The sequence below is a fragment of the Xenopus laevis genome, chromosome 5L (genome assembly GCF_017654675.1).
Source record: "Xenopus laevis strain J_2021 chromosome 5L, Xenopus_laevis_v10.1, whole genome shotgun sequence".
Lineage (NCBI taxonomy): Eukaryota > Metazoa > Chordata > Amphibia > Anura > Pipidae > Xenopus > Xenopus laevis.
This window is the reverse complement of record NC_054379.1, coordinates 148900433-148922490: the sequence shown is the minus strand read 5'-3', so window position 1 is coordinate 148922490 and position 22058 is coordinate 148900433. Positions and strand designations below refer to the sequence as shown.

The following is a 22058-nucleotide window of genomic DNA, read 5'->3' as shown; positions in this document are numbered from 1 at the left end:
TTGAAGTGCCTCTTGGCTAGTTTTCGGCTGGTTTTGTAGCGGACTTTTTGTTGGTTTTGTAAAATTAAATCTGGCAACCCTTCCACACAGAGTGAGAAGACACTGCCATGCTTCTTTCATGCAGTGTATTTAAATAAATGTATTATTAATCTAGAACGTGATATTCTGAGACAATTTGTAATTTGTTTTAATTTTTTATTATTTGTGGTTTTCAGGTTATTTAGCATTTTATTCAGCAGCATTCCAGTTTGCAGTATCAGCAATGTTGTTGCTAGCACGGAATCCAGGATTCGGCCTTTTTCAGCAGGATTCAGATTCGGCTGAATCCTTCTCCCAGGCCGAACCGAATCCAAATCCTAATTGCATGACTTTTTGTCACAAATCAAGGAAGTAAAAAACGTTTTCCAGATTCGGTTCGGTATTTGGCCAAATCTTTTGGGAAGGATTCGGGGGATCGGCCGAATCCAAAATAGTAGATTCGGTGCATCCCTACTAGCATCTAAATTACCCGAGCAATCATGTATTGATTTGAATGAGAGAGTGGAATATGAATAGGAGAGGCCTTAATAATAGAGGAGTAGTAAAATTAGCCATAACAATACATTTGTAGCTTTACAGAGAATTTGTTTTAAAGATGGGGTCATTTTAAAGTTGGAAAGAGTCTGAAGAATGCAATTAAAAACAAAACTCTAAAAAACATAAAAAATAAATAAAATAATGAAGGCCAATTGAAAAGATGCTTAGAATGAGCCATTCTGTAACATACTAAAAGTTAACTTAAAGCTGGACCACACCTTTAATAAATAAGTTGCTGTTGCAAGATCCAGAATCTCATTATTAAGAAGTGTAGTGTAGAACAACACACAGATCCATTTGCTTTTTAGCTTTATATATTCTAAGTACTACTGTTTCCTACATATTGTTTTTGGTGTGACAGCTCTTTGCAAATAGCAGTTGTTTGCTCTGCAAACCCCACAGTCTTTACTCATGCCCCATGCAGTATCCATAATGCGATCAGAACACACTGGTGAGAACGACATACTTTGTTTATCTAAATATAACGTGTATACACATAAATATGCTCTACGCTACAATCATTTGGCTGCTCATAGACTATTATGCTGAACACGACATAAGAGTTTTGTAAGTGTAAAAGTATGGGATGCTCTGCAAAAACAAATATGGAAGTATTTCACCAAACCTAACACAGGGCCCAGCATTCTGGATGGAAATTCAGCTGCTCACAATACAAGATATAATAAAAAAAAATGTGCAGCCATTTATATTGTCATACTTGATAGTTTGGGGGAAATTTTAAAGGGGTTGTTCAGCTTTAAATTCACTTAGTATGATTGTAGAGAGTGATATTCTGAGACCATTTGCAATTGGTTTTCATTTTTTATGGTTTGAGAAGTTTGAGTTATTTAGCTTTTTATTCAGCAGCTCTTCAGTTTGCAAATTCAGCAATCTGGTTGCTAGACTCTAAATGACCCTAGCAACCATGCATTGATATGAATAGGAGACTGGAATATGAAAATGAGAGGGCCTGAATAGAAAGAAGAGAAATAAAAAGTAGCAATAATAAATGTGTAACTTTACAGGGCATTTGTTTTTAGATGGGGTCAGTGACCCCCATTTGAAAGCTGGGGAGAGCTGGGAAGAAGGCAAATAAAAAAAATACATAATGACCAATAGAAAAATTGCTTAGAACTTTCCATTCTATAACATACTAAAAGTTAACTTAAAGGCAGGGGCGGGTGAGTTGAGACACTCGCCTCAGGTGGCAGCGCCCCCCTGGTTGCCAGGGGCGGCAAAAATGCTGCTCCTGGTAACTAAGAACCGAATTTCCGTTTTTTCAACCCGGAAATTCGGCTCTTCTAGTGCAGAGAGTGCAATTGCTCTCCCTGCACTAGCGACGTGGACCGCTCCTGACCCCCTCTGGTGCTGAAAAGGTGAGTGCCGTGGGGAGGGGTGGGGGGCAGCAAAAGGAAGGCCGCCTCAGGCGGCAAAATGGCCAGGATCGCCCCTGCTTAAAGGTGGACCACCCCTTTAAGAGATCTATACACACAAATGAATGTACAATGGCTCGGCTTAGAATGCTCTTCTGAGCACTTTTGCAACATGAAGTATTTTATTTCTAGTTTTAGGGTAGGGACACACTGGGCGATTTGGGGAGTTTTAGTCGCCTGGCGACTAATCGCCGCGACTTTTCTCCCCGAATGCCTCCCCTCGCTCTGCGCCTGGCTAAAATGAAAAATCGCCTGCGCTAATCACACGCGGCGATTCGTTTTCCGAAATCGCCCGAAGTTGCCTCACGAGGAAACTTCGGGCGACTTCGGAAAACGAATCGCCGCATGTGATTAGCGCAGGCGATTTTTCATTTTAGCCAGGCGCAGAGCGAGGGGAGGCATTCGGGGAGAAAAGTCGCGGCGATTAGTCGCCAGGCGACTAAAACTCCCCAAATCGCCCAGTGTGTCCCTACCCTTGCAGTTTTTACACTGCTAATATAATGAATCTGAAACAACGGCAGCTGCTGTTCAGTTTGGCCCACCAGCCGTTAACAAATTAAGTTAGTGAGTGGAGACAAGACTTCTGATTTTGCTTTGGATCAGGATAATGATTAGACCGAGCGATGGCACAAGAGTGCTTCTAGCAGCTGGTCAACGCCACAGCATGGGTTAGACTGAGCGCTTGCGATTTCTTCTGTGTTTTGTGTACAAATTGTAGCCAGATATTGCCTTTAGCCTTTAGCTGCCATTTAGCCTTTAAACCAAGGGTTTATTTACAGGTACAGGTATATGTTAATTGGCTGGGGGATAAAAGTTCCCTGCTTTGTCACTAGAGCTAGGCAGTGATATTGACACTGAAAACTACTCTTCAAAATATTACGTTATGTTTAATGTACGTATTATGTACATTAAAAGCTACCTATAGGTCATATTGATCGTTTTTCACGGACAGGGCTGCTTCTTAAGTAAATGGAGAGAGAAAAAGCTAACCCTTAAATTTGCACCTCCCCATCATAGGATACGATAACCCAAGGAACAAATTAAAACTTTACTTTTACTAAAGAATTTCATAAAAACCATGAGTCCAGGAAAATATTTTCAGCTTTGAAGCGATGTGGTTGGTGCTCCCCAATTTGCATCTAATCATACTGCTTTTTAAGTAACTGTTAATTCCTAAACCTGACTGTTTTTCAAGCTGACTGTCCCTTCTCAAGCTGTCTGTTAAGAGTTTCTAATGCTAACAGACTACAGCTGCATCAATATGGCAGCCCCCTCATAGCGGAACATGGAGGATCAGATGGGTAATTAGGATTGGCAACTTTCCTCCCAACTAACTCCAGGCAGGAAGCGGGACTGTGACGTAGCCGGAGGCGAGGCTATGACGTGGTGATTATTGATTTGCCGATTACCGCGTCAATCTAAGGGAATCCTGCCTAGTTTTCCTAATTTGGAAAACCAGGCAGGCAGTTGGTTTTGACCTGGACAGCACTTCAAAAAAATGGGCTGTCCGGGTCAAAACTGGACAGGTGGCAACCCTATGGGTAATGAGAAAGCATCAGGCAAACACTTTTATGGCAAAATTATAAATAGCATTCACATACAATGTTAGGATATATGTAAAAAAATGTCATTTCTGGTGTCAATATCAGGGTAAGTACACCATGGTCTTACTACCGGGGGAATTGATTTTAAATGCACTACAAACAGACTGCTAATAGATAGTGAAGGACTCCTATACAATGAGGCTTGTGCCTTGATGTGACACGTGAGCTTACATATTTTGTCCCAAGTGTGGTACTAACACCTTTTTTTTGTTATACTTTTTTTTTTTAAAGGCAAATCATGCACTGGCAATCTTTCTTCTTCTTTCAGTATAATGATAGTGTTTTGCCTATGGGATATAAGCTCAGCCCCCCATAGCTGTAAAGGTGGCCATACACTATTAGATACGCTCGCTTGGTGAGGTCCCTAGGGCCGAACGATCGGATTACTAGGCTGTGAATGGGTGCTGATGGGTCGCAGGACCGCATCCACTAGCTGATGCCGTCCTGCATCAAACAAAAAAAAAAAAAATCAAACTTGCCCGATCGATATCTGCCCGATTTTTGGCCCGGTATCAATCGGGGGACCCCAGACATGGGCAGATAAGATGCTGAATCGGTCTAAAGGACAGATATCGGCAGCTTTAATCTGCCTGTGTATGGCCACCTTAATGCACAAATACACCTACATATGGATATAACAAAGAGCCACTACCACTTCTAAAAAAACATAGGGAACGACTGCACTGGGCGCTTTCACTCCTTGGTCCCCAATATAGTACTGATCAGTACATACAAGGAAGCCCAAATTGACTTCTTCTTTAAGAAGCATAGACTATGGACCAAAATGAAAAACAAAATAAAAAAAAAAAAAAACCAGCATGCTGCTTGGAATGCATCGTCCGTTAACGAAAGGCATAGAAACATGCAGCAGTAGCTGAAATTCGTGTGAAATATTTCACTGCATGCCCTCACTCTGGTTAGTAGTTCATAGCAGGTGTTTTTGGAGTTATTTGGAGTAATTTTCCAGATATCTAATGCCCTCTAGTGGAAGCTGTTGCATATTAACCAGGAAAGCACTAAACAACATGCACGGACATATTCCATACTTACACCAGGCCCACATGGTTGAACAATATGGATCACGGTTAATAAAAATTAATTACATGTGTGTACAATAAAAAAAGGCAAATTAAATACAACGTACATACACCTATATAATTACAGACAGCAGGAGGGGTAGCTATGTAAATGATATGACACAATGAGAAAATCCAGGAATAAGAACCAATAAACACTTCTATTGATATGTGGATCCTACGCCAGCCTTTACAACCACAACCAAAACTAGAGAAAAGGGGCATAAGACTGAGCCCCCTTATTTACAACATGTAAATAAGTACAACGTTTATACATTTGCAGCCTTTTGATTCTATTTAAAGGAGAACTAAACACTAAAAATAAATATGTCTAAAAATGCCATGTTTTTCATACTGAACTTATTGCACCAGCCTAAAGTTTCAGCTTGTCATTAGCAGCAATGATCCAGGACTTCAAACTTGTCACAGGGGGTCACCATCTTGGAAAGTGTCTGTGACACTCACATGCTCAGTGGGCTCTGAGCAGCTGTTGAGAAGCTAAGCTTAGGGGTCGTCACTAATTATCCAGCAGAAAATGAGGTTGGTCTGTAATATAAGCTGATGCTACAGGGCTGATTATTAAATTCTGATGCTAATTGCACTGGTTTCTGTGCTGCCATGTAGTAATTATCTGTATTAATTACTAATCAGCCTTATATTGTGACATTTCTATTCTATGTGTACTGTATATTGTGAGTGGGTCCCTAAGCTCAGTAAGTGACAGCAGCACAGAACTTGTGCAGTGAATCAGCAGAAAAGAAGATGGGAAACTACTGGGGCATCTTTGGAGACACAGATTTTTACTTCTAAAGGGCTTTAGTTGCCTTGGGCTGATACAAAATAACAAAACATAATGTACAACATTTCTAGCTACTGCTTTAGTTCTCCTTTAAGCCAAAGTTTGCTTTCATCTGGGGAAAGATGACATGTAATAACACTTCTGCTTCCAGGCCTGTAGCTTTGTCACTATTTAGTATTTATCTGCAAAACTACATCTTATATTAATGGTGAGGAGAAAGCATAATTACTGGAAAACATGATGGGGGCTTTAAAAGAATCTCGAGATGCAGTCCTCTCATTAGAGAGAGGAAATGGCAAGTGCATAACCCTTCTTATAATGTTATGGCTTCCTGGCGCACACAGTTCTTTTTTCTCCCATTAAATGGATAACCTATATTCTAATGCAGTGTTTATCTAATTATCATTGTGAGATCTCCCAGGTTGCTTTGAAATGCAGCTCATTAATGGGCAGATTTATCAAGGGTTGAAGTGAAAAATCTAATTCAAATTATGAAATTTTTTTTATGGTCAAAACTGTGAAATTCGTCTAGGGAGTTTTTCCATACTCAATTTGATTTTTATATCATACCCTGGCCCTTTAAGAATTTGAATTTAGCCAATTAAGTCAATGGGGGAAGTTCAAGGATCAATTTGGAAAAGTTTGCAGTCTTCCTGCCGTTCAAGTTTTTTTTCAGGGACACAAAATTTGAATCGAGTTTGATCGAATTCGATTTAAGTTTTCGGGTCGTTTAAATTTGTTCGAGTACAAAAAATTTGATTTTATTAATAAATTTTGACTATTCAAATTTTGAATTTATGAGAGTTAAGAAATTCACATGAATTCGAAATTCGAATGGGGTCAGTGACCCCCATTTGAAAACTGGAGTCAGGAGAAGGCAAATAATTAAAAAATAGAAATAGAAAAAAAAAAAATAATGAAGATACATTGAAGAGTTGCTTAGACTTGGCCATTCTATAATATACTAAAAGTTAATTTAAAGGTGAACCACCCCTTTAATCCAATGTTGGTGTAATATTATTTTAAAAAACAAAATGGTAAGAGGCAAAGCCCAATGCCTGTTTCAGCTTGAAGACCTACCTGCATTCGGAATATTCTGACATCTTGTCCATATAGTTTTATTTCTTCCGGCAGATATTGATGTGCATTGAAGTATGGAATGCGTTTTTCAAAAACAAATCTACACAGTGCAAAAAAAAAAGCAAAATTTTAATATAATTATTATCTGGCCCTTAATTATGTGAAGGTCAGTCTGCATGGATAAAGTTGGTCAGTGCTGGGCCTAATGAGGCAAGTGGATTATATGCATCTAGAACAGGAATAGTTAAAGGGATACTGTCATGGGAAAAAAAAAATTTTTCAAAATGAATCAGTTAATAGTGCTGCTCCAGCAGAATTCTGCACTGAAATCCATTTCTCAAAAGAACAGATTTTTTTATATTCAATTTTGAAATCTGACATGGGGCTAGACATATTGTCAATTTCCCAGCTGCCCCAAGTCATGTGACTTGTGCTCTGATAAACTTCAATCACCCTTTACTGCTGTACTGCAAGTTAGAGTGATATCACCCCTCCCTTTTTCCCCCCAGCAGCCAAACAAAAGAACAATGGGAAGGTAACCAGATAACAGCTCCCTAACACAAGATAACAGCTGCCTGGTAGATCTAAGAACAACACTCAATAGTAAAAACCCATGTCCCACTGAGACACATTCAGTTACATTGAGAAGGAAAAACAGCAGCCTGCCAGAAAGCATTTCTCTATTAAAGTGCAGGCACAAGTCACATGACCAGGGGCAGCTGGGAAATTGACAAAATATCTAGCCCCATGTCAGATTTCAAAATTGAATATAAAAAAAAATCTGTTTGCTCTTTTGAGAAATGAATGTGCAGAATTCTGCTGTAGCAGCACTATTAACAGATTCATTTTGAAAAAAATGTTTTTTCCCATGACAGTATCCCTTTAAGGGGATTCTGTCATGATTTATTTTTTATTTCTAAATTACACTGTTTACACTGCAAATAATTCACTCTACAATATAAAATGTCATTCCTGAACCAGCAAGTGTATTCTTTTTTAGTAATATTGGTGTGTCGGTGCATCTCAGGTCATTTTGCCTGGTCATGTGCTTTCAGAAAGAGAAATCCTAGGATGGAACTACTTTCTGTCAGGCTGTTATTTCTCCTACTCAATGTAGCTGAATGTGTCACAGTGGGACCTGGATTTTACTATTGAGTGCTGTTCTTAGATTTACCAGGCAGCTGTTGATTTGTGTCAGGGATCTACTATCTGGTTACCTTCACATTGTTCTGTTGTTAGGCTGCTGCGGGGGAAAGGGAGGGGCGTGATATCACTCCAACTTGCAGTACAGCAGTAAAGAGTGACTGAAGTTTATCACAGCACAAGTCACATGACGGGGGCAGCTGGGAAACTGACAATATGTTTAACCCCATGTCCGATTTCAAAATTAAATATAAAAAAAAAATATGTTTGCTCTTTTGAGAAATTAATTTCAGTGCAGAATTCTGCTGGAGCAGCAATATTAACCGATGCGTTTTGGAAAAAAAAAAATTTTTTCCATGATATATCTAACTTACTGCTAAACTGTAACTCCCTTTATCCATATAGCAGGCATTCACTTTTCCAGCCCCCAGCTCCAGTGGGAATGCTTTAAGCTCTGCTGTAACTCCCCTTGATTTTAACTCTAATAAGGGCCACATTTAATTTGCCTTTCAATAAAGATGACTTTTTCTATTATGACATATGCAAAATATTTTACCGTAATAAATCAGAGAGTGTTATAGAAGCTCTCAGCCACAGCAAAGCAAGATAACAGAATGCCAACGTCATAGGCATGGACATCTTTACGTAATTCCATGGTTTCCAATTTTTACTCATCTTCGTGTGTGACACACCATCTACAGAGCCAGACTGTATGCTCACTGCACTTTCTGTCGAAAAAAAAAAACAAAAACATTTTTGTCCCATACAAGGCCTTTCAGTTAACCCTCCCTAAGATAAATCACTTGTTGTATCTCACATGCAGCTATATGCCCCAGAGGTTAGATACCTAGTGCTAGAGTTAAGGCAATAATAACTGTAAAAGTGAAATTATCATTCGTGCTTGTGCAACAGTCTTTACTGCACTGCATGGAATTAAGGCCAATAGCTATCTAGGACAGTGAAGAGCCAACCCGTGGGGGGTCGCCTTCCCATAAAGCTTGCTTGAAAGGCAGTTTTATGAGCGAAGGTCAGCCCTTTAATTGAATCCCTGACTTAAAGTGAACCTGTCACCCAGACCTAAAAAGCTGTATAATATAAGTCCTTTTCAAATTAAATATGAAATACAAATTCTTTTTTTAATTAAAGTGTTCATAGCTGTTGTAAACACATTTAAAAATCTCAGCTGTCAATCAAATATTGTCTGCCCCTCTTCTATGCCTTAGGCATAGAGGCAGGGCAGACAATTACTTTCACTTTCCATTCAGCACTTTCTAGATATCGCTGCTCTCCCCATATTCCCTCAGTTCTCTTAACCATTTAATTGTGTGACCAGGACATGGGGATGGACATCAGGTCCCCCATTCTTGTGCACAAACAAACCAAACCCTCTGTAAGTCTACAAATGTATAGTTATTGCTACTTTTTATTACTCTTCTTTCTGTTTAGTCCCTCTATTCATATTCCAGTCTCTTATCACAATCGATACATGGTTGCTAGGGTAAATTGGAGAGCTGCTGAATAAAAAGCTAAATAACTCAAATAATAATAAATTTAAACAAATAGCGAATTGTATCAGAATATCACTCTCTATGTCATACTAAAAGTTAATTTAAAGGTGAACAACCTTTTTAAAGGAGAAGCAAACCCTAAAGTTATAAAAACCCTACATATAACCCCCTCCACCCAGAATAGCTGCTTTCCTGGGCAAATGCCCCTAAGTCTTTACTTACCCCTCGGTGCAGATTCTGTCCAGCGGAGTTTGTGGGCGCCATTTTCAGCCAGTTCGGTAATCATTGGGTCTTCTCCTGTCGCTTGGGCTCATGGGCAGTTGTCGCAAAACAGATAATTGCTCCAACTGCGCATGCGCCAATACGGCACTTACTTCCCGAAGATTACCAAACAGAAGATGGCGCCCGTGAACTCCGCTGGACAGAATCTGCAATGACGGTAAATAAAGACTTATGGGCATTTGCCCGGGGTAGCAGTTAGGTAGGGTAGGGGTTTTTTTAACTTTAGGGTTTGCTTCTCCTTTAAGGCTTTCAAGTAGGATTTGAACTGAGCCAACAGCTACTAAAACAAATGAATTATTTCAAGTAGGTAATAGAATGCCTGGCACTTGCATCCACTTTTAGTTATAGGCCTTAGTTCTTCCTGAGAGGACAATCTCATCTCTAAAGGCAGTAACAGAATAGAACCCCTGCTATCATAAATATATTGTGCCAAACACCTTGGCTAATGCAAGTAACATGGCTTTTTTTCACGTGTATAGAAGCAAAAATGCACCCCCTGTGCACAAGTAAGGAACTGTGCAACTAAAAATTTTTATTGTGTCTTATAATACACCAATATAGCAAACACATCCACATACCTCTCAAAATTTTGGAAATAGAAAGAAGGACAAAAAGATTTGCTGCGCGAAGCACAGTGTCAATTTTTAACCACTACAGTTTTTGTGGCCACACCCCCTAATCACCATGTTCATTTTACAAAATTTGGCAGGTTATGAAAGTTTGAACACATTTCTGTAGTTTTTATGTGTTATTACAGTTTTGCTAATGAAGCTATATTGCCCTTTAGGCTGCAAGGTACAGTTTCCCCAAGAGACCTGCTTATCTTAAATAGTTACAATTACTTCTTTGCTTATTTTAAATTGTTACAAAATTATCAAAATGCGCTTGCCAGTATTCTGGGCTCTCTTCCAAAAGCAAGTTAAAAACTTTGTAAAAACTTTTTTCTGGCTGTTCAGTGCAGGAGATCAAAGAGAAAGTTGGGACATTTCAGTAACAGTCCAGGACTGTGGGTTGAGCTTTCAAAATCGGGACTGTCCCGCAAAAAACAGTTGGGAGGTATGCACCCACGCAAAAGCTGTAAAGTAAATTTAATATAAGCTTCATCATACTGTAATAAGAAACTTTCTAAATACAATTAACAATTCTGTACCGTTTCTAAAATTATCAAGTTCATCTTCACTATCCATCTCTCAGCATCTGCTTCTATTCATTCTGTCTTCATGCAGCAGTTGGGTGTCAGATAATCATTGACAGTTAGATCCAATATATCTTATAGGGGGTTACTTTTGCCTAGAAGATGTATTAGAGCTCACTATTAAAATCATCAGAATTTGTGCAAAAGGCAGTTATTTTGTTAGATTTTGTTTGTACTGGAATTTAGTTATTTGAGTGAGCTCTAATTCATCTGCTAGGAAAGGAAGCCCCCCCCCCTTTATAGGATATATTGGATCTAACTGTCAATGAATATCTGATACCCAACCGCTGTTTCACTATCCCTCTCACAGATGCTGTGAGAGGGATAGTGAAACTGAAGTTGACTATTTCAGAATATTAAATTGATTGTATTTAGAAAGTGTCTTATTTCAGTATGCAGAAGCTTGTATTCAAGTATCATTTTCGCAATAGTTCCCCTTTAAAAAAAAAAGTTAAGTCCTCCTAACTCCAGGCTTACCTGATCCAGAGGCGATGTCTTCAGTTGCAACAGAAAGCCTATCACTAGCATCAGTGGTAATCCCATCAGAAAATTCGTCTGTCTCACTATCCAGCTCAGTAGCACTGCTGTCCGATTCCTAAAGTATCAAGAAGAAGAAGGAATGACAAAGGAGCGAAGTACACTCCATATGCAAGCCATGGTGTAGAACCCTTGACCAGTACTAACACAAACATATTTTGATAAGCTTATAATGGAACCCATTTCAGAAGTACTTATATGGACATAAAGCAAACGTTCTGATCACTTCAGAAAGAAACTGCAGTGAATGAGAAACGTGATTGTTGGTGTAAGGCTTCCAAAAATGTTGTTGTTTATGTTTCAAAGTCTGTACAGATATACACAGAGTGGGAATGATTGGCCACTCCACAGTACATGAAACTCTTATTTAACATTAAAGTGATACTGACACTAAAAAATGAATTTTAGCATATGAATGTACATTAAACTATAGGTCCTGTTGATCATTTGTTGCTGAGGGGTTTGTTTTTGTATATAATTGTTAGTTGAAGTTCCTAAGCCTGACTCTCTGACACTCTGACTTTGCCAACCTGACTGTCCCATCTCAGCCTGTCAGTTACAGTTTCTAATGCTAACGGACTCCTGCTGCACAAATATGGCAGCCCCCTCATACAGGAACATGGGGGATCAGACAGGTAATGTAAAAGCATCATGCAAATACTTTATGGCAAAGTTAGAAGTAGCTTGCAAAGCCAATATTATAATAGATGTAAACAGACAGATGTCAGTATCTCTTTAAGGCACTTTTTAGAGTATGGTGTGTGGCCCCTCAAACTCTGCATGCCAATGAGTCAAGTAATATACTGGATTTGCCCAGATAAGGACACCTTAGGGCAGGGATCTCCAACCTTTTTTTTTTTTTTTTACCAGTGAGACATTCAAATATACACAAAGTTGGGGAGCAGCACAAGCATGAAACATTTTCAAATAAGGGCTGTGATTGGCCATTTGGAGCAACATCCAAGCGGTTGGGGAGCAACATGTTGCTCACGATTCATTGGTTGGAGATCACAGTCTTAGGGAAACTGCCAATCAACAGAAAGCCATTCTAAGTGATCCTCTTCTTCCTTCTGTCAAGTTTTTTTAACCTGATGAGAAGGTAAAATAACCAGGCTAACTATATGCCCAGCCACAGCTTGTCACTGAAAGGCTTAATTATCTAAGGGCAAAGGCACACGGGAAGATGCTTCCACATTTTCCCATAATTAAGCTGAATCACTGCTAGTAATGTCATTTACTTGCAGGGATTACAATGTTAGTGAAAAGCAAGGCATTTTCAGTGAGTTGTCACCCACGGTAGCAAATTTTTCAGGCGACAAATCTCCCTGTGTGTCATTGCCCTAAAAGCAGGTCTAGTAACATACAACGTGGCGTGCATCCACGAGGAAAAACGCTTCCCCTCTCTGCCTGCTTTTACCCTATACACTGGCGCAAAATAACAAACACCCTCAGCCGAAAAAAGGACAATTGTACAAGTGTCGCCCAGACGAATGTTATATGTGGCGATGAAAATGCTCCGCAAGATGGCCAAGGTGTGAGGCGCGGACTGTTAAGCGCACAATCAGGAGTAATCACTTCAGTTATTATGAAGCGGTAACGTATACCGACATTTACTTCTGCACTATTTTTCTAGCAATAGTGAGAAGCACAGCACTCCTTGATATATTATGGGCTTTGAAAAAATCTTAGCACAAGATATCCATTAAGCAACTGTTTCAACTACTCCATACTGTTGCTATATTTCCAAGTGGCTGTAGCAAGTGGGTCGGTAAGATTGACTTTGGCCATTAATCGTTACAATTGTTTCCACCCTGTTTCCAATTGGAAGGATGACTTGTTGAAGTGGCAACAGAAGAAATTGGCATTGCGATTAACTTAACAGCAGCAGAAGGAAGGAAAAAATAGAGCTAGCGTTTCCCCAGTGTTTTAATTTTAACAGGAACACGTGGACATTTTTATGAATTCATGCGGGACATTAATAAATTAACCAACTAATGAATTATCATATTCACAGCAACTGGTCCATAATTATCAAATTGAAATATGAAATGATGATTAACAGCATCAAATAATCAAATTTAATATGAATCAATTCATTCTATTGATATTGATTAATATTTGATATATATTTATGTGTGGAATTTTTAATATATGTGGTAAATAAAAGGTGATTATTTTGTACTAATATAAACTTTTTGAATCAGGTGGCTGAGAGAAGAATCAAAATGTAATATAACAAATTATAGACTAAATACCGAGTGCAGACTTTGAGATACTTTATACTACTAATTAATTTCCAATTGCCTTATCTCCTGCACCACCCTAATTATAGGGTAGAGTGTAAGTCTGTTTAATATATTAGAGAGTGCTGTACTATTCAATAAAATTCTAACATACAACAATCAATCAGATGTTTGATGTTTTCAAACAGGTGCCTGGCAACTGCTGACTGGTTGAGATGATGCAAAATTTTCACATTATAATACATAACCTTCTTAATGCTTATGGCAGTCACCTATATGTATAGTGTGATAGTTTAAAGGGAACAAATCTCAAAAATAAAAATGTTATATACTGTAAGGATCATCTCACTAAAATAAGAAATATTACAAATATAAGTCAATTAACAATTCTGTACTATTCCTGAAATAATCAAGTTACTCTTTACTATCTTCTGCTCAGAATCTGTCTCTCTTCATTCAGGAGTCAGATTCGGATTGATAGTTAGTTCTCTTACAGCCTTTGGAGGTTCTCCTATTGCCTATAAAATGTATTAGAGATCACTCTTTTACAATCACGAGAAATCCTGTCGCTCTACATGCAGGATTTGTGCCAGAGTCAGTTAGTTTACTAGATTTTGTTTGTGCTGGAATCAGTTATTTGAGTGAGACCCAATACATTTGCAAGGAAATGGAGCCCCAAAAAGGTATATTAGATCTAACTGTCAAACAAAATCTGACTCCTGCGTGAAGAGAATTAAGAAACACAGATGCAGAGAAGGAGATAGTGAAGAGTAACCTAGTTATTTCAGGAACAGTACAGAATTTTAAATTGATTATATTAAGAAAGATTCTTATCAGTATGCTGGAGTGTATGTTACATTTTCTTGCAAAAGTTCCCCTTTAGGAAAGACAGACATTATACCTGGTATGTGTGGGCAGGATAAATTAGTCGATTGAAGCGGAGATATTATATATTATATTGCTTCACTTTTCCACTACTTATGACTGTACTCGGGTAGTTGCTGGTTAATGTATGACATACATGTGTTATATTACCTTATTTACCTTATAAACCACTTAAAAATATTCCATATTACTTACTCTAAGATTCAGAGTGTTTCTGTAAACTGGCCTTTTGACATATGCCTGATTTGTCTTCTGAAGATAACGCCTCCAGAATGTACAGATGATCTCATCCTATTGTAAAATCAATGTTAAAATGAATGTTATGCATAATGCTCATAACAGATGTAAATCACGTGACATCAGATGAATACAAAATAGACACAGACAATTCTACCCACATAGGTACAAATGACAGTATAAGGCAGCTGACACAATACACCTATGGTGCCTTTTGCACCTACCTTTCACGAATGAGAAAATGGAAGCACACAAAACAGTTCCTTGAAGGTGCCAGGGGAGATTTTTCTGCTGGCAGAGAAAACACACAATATGCCCTCTGCCCTAGGCTTATGTGGGGGTTTTAACTGCTGCTGTTTGTCTGGAAGAAAACAGTGGCAGTCAAAATGTGTCCGTCACTGCTCCTAATGTTATTTAATGGAAAGTGCAAAGTGGACAGGAGCATTTTCTCCATCAGGGACAGCCTCTCTCTTCTACTGGACGGGAGCAACTGACATGACACCCCATATGCCATTAACCTTACTGGAGGCAACCAAAGTATTGGCGCCATTATGTTACTTCCACTGCCCTTCATAAATTGCATTGAGTCCTTGCTGAAAATTAGGGATGTACCGAATCCAGGATCCAATTCGGGATTCATCCTGGATTCGGTCTTTTTCAGCAGGATTTGGATTCGGCCGAATCTTTGTTCCTAGCCGAACCAAATCCTAATTTGCATACGTAACTTAAGAAAGGGATGGGTTATCACATAACATTTTGTCACAAAAGAAGGAAGTAAAAAAAATTCTTCCACATTTTCCTTTCCTGTCCCTAATTTACATATGCAAAGTAGGATTCGGTTCGGTATTCGGCTGAATCTTTCACAAAGGATTCAGCCAGATCCGAAATAGTGGATACGGTGCATCCCTACTGAAAATACTAGAAACAGTCCTATTTCCCCCCCCCCCAAAAAAAAATAAGTACTTACCTTAATTTGAGGGGCCACTCCCAAGGCCTGCAGTGATTCAGCTTGCTTAATGAGAATGAACTGAAATCCTTCACAAACGTACCACTCCCAGCCCTTCTCTGTACAAAAGAAACAAATATTTGTGAAAAAACAAGTCATCTGGTTTCTCCACCTGCCTGAAAGAAATGCACAAAGCATTATGGAGTCTATGTCAGCCATTAAGTACAGAGCTCTCTTGAACCAGATTTTAATCCATCACAATGCATGAAGGCTTCCTCTTTTCAATAGTACAGGCCCAATGGCACATTCCTGTACTTGTGCTTGGTAGGTATGAGCCTGCTAGGGCTGATTATTTGTTACTAGTATTTGCTTGTAATAAATATTTAGTTTAACACAGTGGCCGTTGATAATCCTTGGACATAATATCAAAGGCTATTGTGATACTAAATTCTACAGTTAGTATAGATATGGGTATATAGAATTTATATGAAAGTAGGGAGGGGTGTGTGCATGGATGCTGGGTTTTATTTGGAGGGGTTAAACTTGATGGACTGTCTTTTTTTCAACCCAACTTAACTATGCAATTCTAAATAGCCAACTGGTCATGGTTTAATAAAATTATACGTTTTCTTAGACATCTTAATAAATGTGGCACATAATTCATAACAAACTACCATAAACACTTTTCCAGTAGTACATTAACTTCTTTACCTTGTTTTCTCTTTTTTCGGAGGCCTCTAGAGATATACTGAATTTTGCCAAGGTTTACAAATACTTCTGAATCTTCAACTTCTCTGGTTTTCTGTAAGATCAGACAAATCTAATTTGTGTTCGATTTGTTTGCATATATGTAACGGTCTTTGAAGTTGTGGAGATAGAAGAAAGGTGCATGACCAGAGCATTAGAAATATCACAGGACCTCTGCACTGGGCTCACTATTAGCAATAGCAAATCAGACAGTTACAAATCTGCCAATAACTTTCTAATTTAGAACCAGAATTTCCATCAATCTCTGGAGGAAAAATAGTTACTGCAAGCACTAGCTTTTTATTCAGCAGCTCTTCAGCTTGCAATTCCAGCAATCTGGTTGCTAGATTCCAAAGTACCGTACCACTGATTTAAATAAGAAACTGGAATATGAACAGGAGAGGCCTGAATATAAAGCCGAGTCATTACAAGTAGCAATAACAACAAATTTGTAGCTTTACAGAGTATTTGCTTTTTTTGATGGGTCAGTGACCCCCATTTGAAAGCTGGAGAGAGTCACAAAGAAGGCAAATAATTAGTGATGGGTGAATCTCTCCCGTTTCGTTGAAAGATTTGCGAATTTCCCACAAAATTCGCGAAACTAATTTGTGAAAAATCGTGAAATTCTAACGTTTTCACAAAAAAATCATGAAATTCTAATGTTTTCACAAAAAAATTGAGCATTTCGAATGTTTTCACTAAAAAAAAAAATCAAGCAATTCCAAAAATCGTGAAAATCGGAAATTGATGCCGGCGAATTTTCACCGTCAAATTTTCGCAACTGTATTTGCCGGCGGCGAAATGCGGGAATTTGCCACAAATTCATGGCAGGCGAATTTATTCGCCCATCACTACAACTAATTAAAAACTATAAATAATGAAGGCCAATTGAAAGTTTCTTTAGAACTGGCCATCCTATAACATACTAAAAGTTAACTTAAAGGTGAAACACCCCTTTAAGACATGACACAATGAGTCAAGATATAAACAATTTGGCAGCACCTTGTGCATAGTAAGGCCAAACTCTAGGATACTAATAGCATGCTAAGGTTTTCTAAAGTGAGGACAAATTGAGCGAATGTTGGTGAGAATCTACACAGATGGCACAGAAAGCCCTAACTGCTAATTATGCAAGCCAGAGCAAAAGTATAAAACTGCAATAAAATAACACAATTCTGAGCCTTAAAGAACATATAAATGAAGTTAACAGGAGGTAGGGTCTATAAAGATAGCAGGAGGAATAAATGGAGAAGCATAAAAAGAGCATCCAATGAGAATGTCCAAAATGTAGTTGGGGTTGTTTACGCCTGAATAATGGAGCAATATGCATATGTATTAATGAATAACGGAACCCTAGAATAAACTCTCTGAACTGTAGAGTATTATTCAGTAAAGCATAGGGTTACAAGTCACAGAGAAGGGTCATCTAGATGGAAGGCAATTCTGAAAAAGAGCAAGAAAAGAAAAGTCAAGTGGAATAAAAAGCGTTTTCTCTATGTACATACCTCTATGATAGTGTGACAGCTCATACAGTAGTACCTGCCCTCATCACTTATTGCCCAGTTAATCTCAGAACATTGTGGGCAAGGCACATTGTAGCCTCTCTGTTGAAGATATAAAATGAAACAGAAGGTAGGACAAGGTTAAGGGTACACATTATTGCACTGCCTAATTCAGTGTAGTTTTCCTATAATGGGCTTGCACACTTAAAGAATATACAGACTCTGTGGTACAGGTATGGGACCTGTTATTCAGAATGCTCAGAACCTGGGACTTTCCATATAACGGATCTTTCAATAATCTGGATTTCGTACTTTAAATCTAGTAGAAAATTATGTAAACATTAAATAAACCCAATAGGCTGGTTTTGCTTCCAATAAAGATTAATTTTATCTTAGTTGTGATCAAGCACAAGGTTCTGTTTTATTATCACTAGAGAAAAAGGATATCGTTTTTTTAAAAGTTTTGATTATTTGGATAAATAAATAGAAAATTGCCATTTTAGCAAATCAGAGCCGCCCCCTGGGATCCTACGATTCATGGTGCACACAAACACTTTAGGTCACATGAGCCAAATAATAAACAAAGTTCTTTCTTTTGCTTCCAGCTTCTTCTTGTTATGGGTAGAACTTCATAACCAGTAGATTTGCTATGGAAATTTCTGGGAGTGTGACTTAGTAGGAAGTGGTGTCGCAGGAAGTGACATCTCCTAAAGTCACAGAACCCTCTCCACTGCCATCGCTAAAGTAGTCTGCGCATGCGCAACATCAAATTTTTCCCATCAATCGGCAGAAATTGGGGGATTGGGGGAGATGGGAGACCGGGGGACACACTCAAATGTGGTAACTCCCGATAAAATAGATGGAGTTGACAACTCTGCAGGTGATCTCTGAGAGAGCACAGAGAGTATCATAAAATGAGGGCTCAAGGGAAAAGACGTAAAAGGGCAATATTTACTCATATATTATATATGGTTTGGCAATTTAATATGCCACTTAATATTATTTAAATTATCTGTTGCTTATAGGGCAACTGTTGGGCAAAAATATTTTCCCCAACCAAAGGTGCAAGCTAATAGAGCCCACACTCCATTCAGGGTTAACAGTAGTTTTCTTTTAAAAAATTGCCCACCACCTAGGGTTGCCACCTTTTTTTAGCAAATTTTTTCCGACCAGTAGAGGGGGCAGGAACCAGGGTTGCCAGATTGGCAGGTTTATAGCCAAATTGGGCTACTTTTTAAAACTAATTGGCGGGTTTTAAAAGTCCAAACCCGCCAAGGTACGGATTTGGGCTTGTTTTGGAAGTTGCCGCGGGTTTGGATTTTTAAAACCCGACCAATTTTTTAATTGATTTAATAAATTGAGTTAGAGTGATGCTGGCTGGGCCGCCCCAGCTCCCATTCCGCTGTGCTGGATTGATTGTTACTGCTGGAGGAATCTGCTTGACTGAGAAAGCCCACTAACCAGGCCTGGACTGGCAATCTGTGGGCTCTGGCAAATTCCAGAGTTGCTGCTATAAGGTGCAATAGAAAGTCAGTATTTAAAGGGCTGGTGGGGGGCTGATTGGACCTCTGTGTACTTGAAATGCCAGGGCCTATTTTGATCCTCAGTCCAGACCTGCCACTAACACTACTACCTCCTGGAAGTCCTGCTGTGGTTTCAACTTCAAGTCTGAAACCTCTGAATGTGTTACCTGTATAAGGTACGGGAAATGGAATTGGCAGTGTATGAATTGGACTAGTTTTGGGCTAGTTTTAAAAAAATTTTTGGCTACTTTTATAGTCTGTCTGGTTTTGAAATGTAAACCTGGCGGGAACAAAAGGGGCGGAGCCCGTGATGCAAAATAGGGCGGAGCCACGTCGCGTGATGGGTAGAAGACGGGAAAAAAAAAGGTAAGTTTCCACTGGAGGGCCAAGGGCTTTTGTTAAGGGTATTACAAATTTACTGGCAACTAAATTGGCGGTAAATTTGTAATAACTGCCCCAACCTTGGCAGGTGTTTTACCGGCTAGGCCAGTAAAATAACAGCTGGGTGGCAACACTACCACCACCAGCACTAAGACACTCGCACTGTGAGAGAGCTCCCGATGGGAGCAGCCATGTCGTACATAGAGCATGCACATAATGCACTTCTGACATCACGCGCATAAAGAGCAATTCTCATTCTCACCATTTACTCATTATGATTAGGATTGCCACCTTTTCTGAAAAAAATACCGGCCTTCCTACGCATGATGCGTGTGCCCAAACATGGCTGGCTTCTTCCCAGGTTGAGTGGTCAAGTGTTGGCAAGTGGATTTTTAAAAAAAAACAAAAAAACTTTTAACCCCCAACTGGAGTAAGGGTTGCCACCTTTTCTGGAAAACAATACAGGCCTTTCTATATACTTATCTTTTTTCCCTATTAATAACATTGGGATCAGCCATCAATTTTTACCGGCCAGATGGCAACCCTAACTGGAGTGTGGGCTCTATTAGACAGCACCTTTGGTTGGGGAATAATTTTTGCCCAACGGGTGCCCTTTAACTACTCATTTTGAGGGTATAATTTTCAATCAACACATTTCCGCTCAAATAAAGAAATAAAGGGAGACAAGCGAGTGGGTTAAATCCAGTGGGGTAACTAGATGATACTGGGCCAGACTAATTAATTTTAGGGCCCCCAACATATCCAGAGTAGGGTTGCCACCTGGCCAGTAAAAATGATGGTTGATCCCAATGTTATTAATAGAGAAAAAAAAGTTAAATATACAGGATATTTACAAAAATATTTTTTTTTTCCAGAAAAGGTGGCAACCCTAATCCAGAGGTTGACCTGTTTTACCAATATATGTTATTTCTCATTAATTAGGGCCTCATGGAGTCCTCTATTGCTGCTGGGCCCCTGAAGCAGCAGTGTCTGCTTCCTCTGTAGTTACACCACTGGTTAAATCGCTTATCAGCCTTTGGGAGACCCATTTAATCCAATGCCTCTTTTCCTGCCATTAAGTCAACACGTGACTGGATGAGCGTCGCTGGCCATGACGTCACACGCCCCTACTCACCCCATCTTCCGCTTCCATAGTGCGTGACGTGCCCGAAGCTCACGCTTAAAATACTTTTCTCCGCTACGGGACAAATAAATGTGGCGCCGGCAGCATCTGTACAAAGATACCCGATCGCCGCTGGTTCCAAGTTGCAAATAGGCCTCGGGTGACGTCACGAACACGTGACGTTAAGACGCGTGGAACGTCTCTAACACGTGACATTCGGCGCCTTCTTTAAATGGCTGACTTAAAAAAAAAAAAAATAAAAAAAAGTGACTTAAGCTCCTCTAAGTCGGTATTGGGTTGTGCTGGGAAACGTTAGTATTTCATTCTTGGGCAGAATTAAATGTTGGAGAAGTTTGGTTTGGTTTTCCTTTAGTAGAATACATGTAGCAGTAGCAGAACGGATGAGCCTGGGGCACTTGCTGTTCAGTGGAGGCTGAGGATCTGTGGCTGCTCTCTGGTAGGTGTAACAGGGTTATTGGAGCCTGCTTGTATGTGTATTGGACTGTTAAAGGGACACTGTAATGGGAAAACAGCAGACTTCTGCACTGAAATCCCTTTTTTTCAAAAGAGCAAACTGATTTCTTTTTTTTTAATATTTAATTTTGAAATCTGACATGGGGCTAAACATATTGTCAGTTTTCCAGGAGCCCCCAGTCATGTGACTTGTGATAAACTTCAGTCACTCTACTGCTGTACTGCAAATTTGAGTGCTATAACAACCCCCTCCAGGCCTCCACCCCCCAGCATCCTAACCGAACAATGGGAAGGCAACCAGATAGCAGCAACCTAGGCTTGACACCTGTCCGGTTTTGACCTGGACAGCCCGGGAATTTGAATTTAATATTTTGATTCCCTATGATTGACACGGCTATCGTTTCATCAGTCACGCCCCCTGGTGTCACAGCCCTGCCTGGTCTCCACCAGTAGAAAAGGTGGCAACCCTACAGCAACCAGACACAAGATAACTCCTCCCTGGTAGATCTAAGATCAGCACTCAATAGTAAAAATCCTTGTCCCACTGCTACTCCTTCAGTTACATTGAGTAAGAGAAACAATAGCCTGTCTGTTTCAGTAACGATCAGGGACTGCGGACTTAGCTGTCAAAATCTGGACTGTCCAATAAAAAATGGGGAGCTATGGGGCTTGGCATTTTACTATTTGCTGTTCTCATATCTGCACTTAACAATGCAGGTGTGAGGGAGATGATATCCTTTTATCTTCCAATTTTTCTCTTGCTA

The 22058-nt window shown here is 39.4% G+C and overlaps 1 protein-coding gene across 1 annotated transcript in view; it reads right to left on the bottom strand.

The window, feature by feature from the left end:
• taf1b.L (TATA-box binding protein associated factor, RNA polymerase I, B L homeolog) overlaps window positions 1-20963 on the bottom strand; it is a gene marked incomplete at its 5' end in the record, with an annotated part of 61481 nt that extends 40518 nt beyond the window's left edge. Inside the window, 8 exon segments of the mRNA NM_001085985.1 lie at window positions 6569-6668; window positions 8268-8439; window positions 11174-11291; window positions 14557-14652; window positions 15566-15663; window positions 16256-16346; window positions 17797-17895; window positions 20833-20963. Of these exon segments, the coding sequence (NP_001079454.1) occupies window positions 6569-6668; window positions 8268-8439; window positions 11174-11291; window positions 14557-14652; window positions 15566-15663; window positions 16256-16346; window positions 17797-17895; window positions 20833-20850 (792 nt within the window).
• Window positions 20964-22058: the final 1095 nt, after the last annotated feature.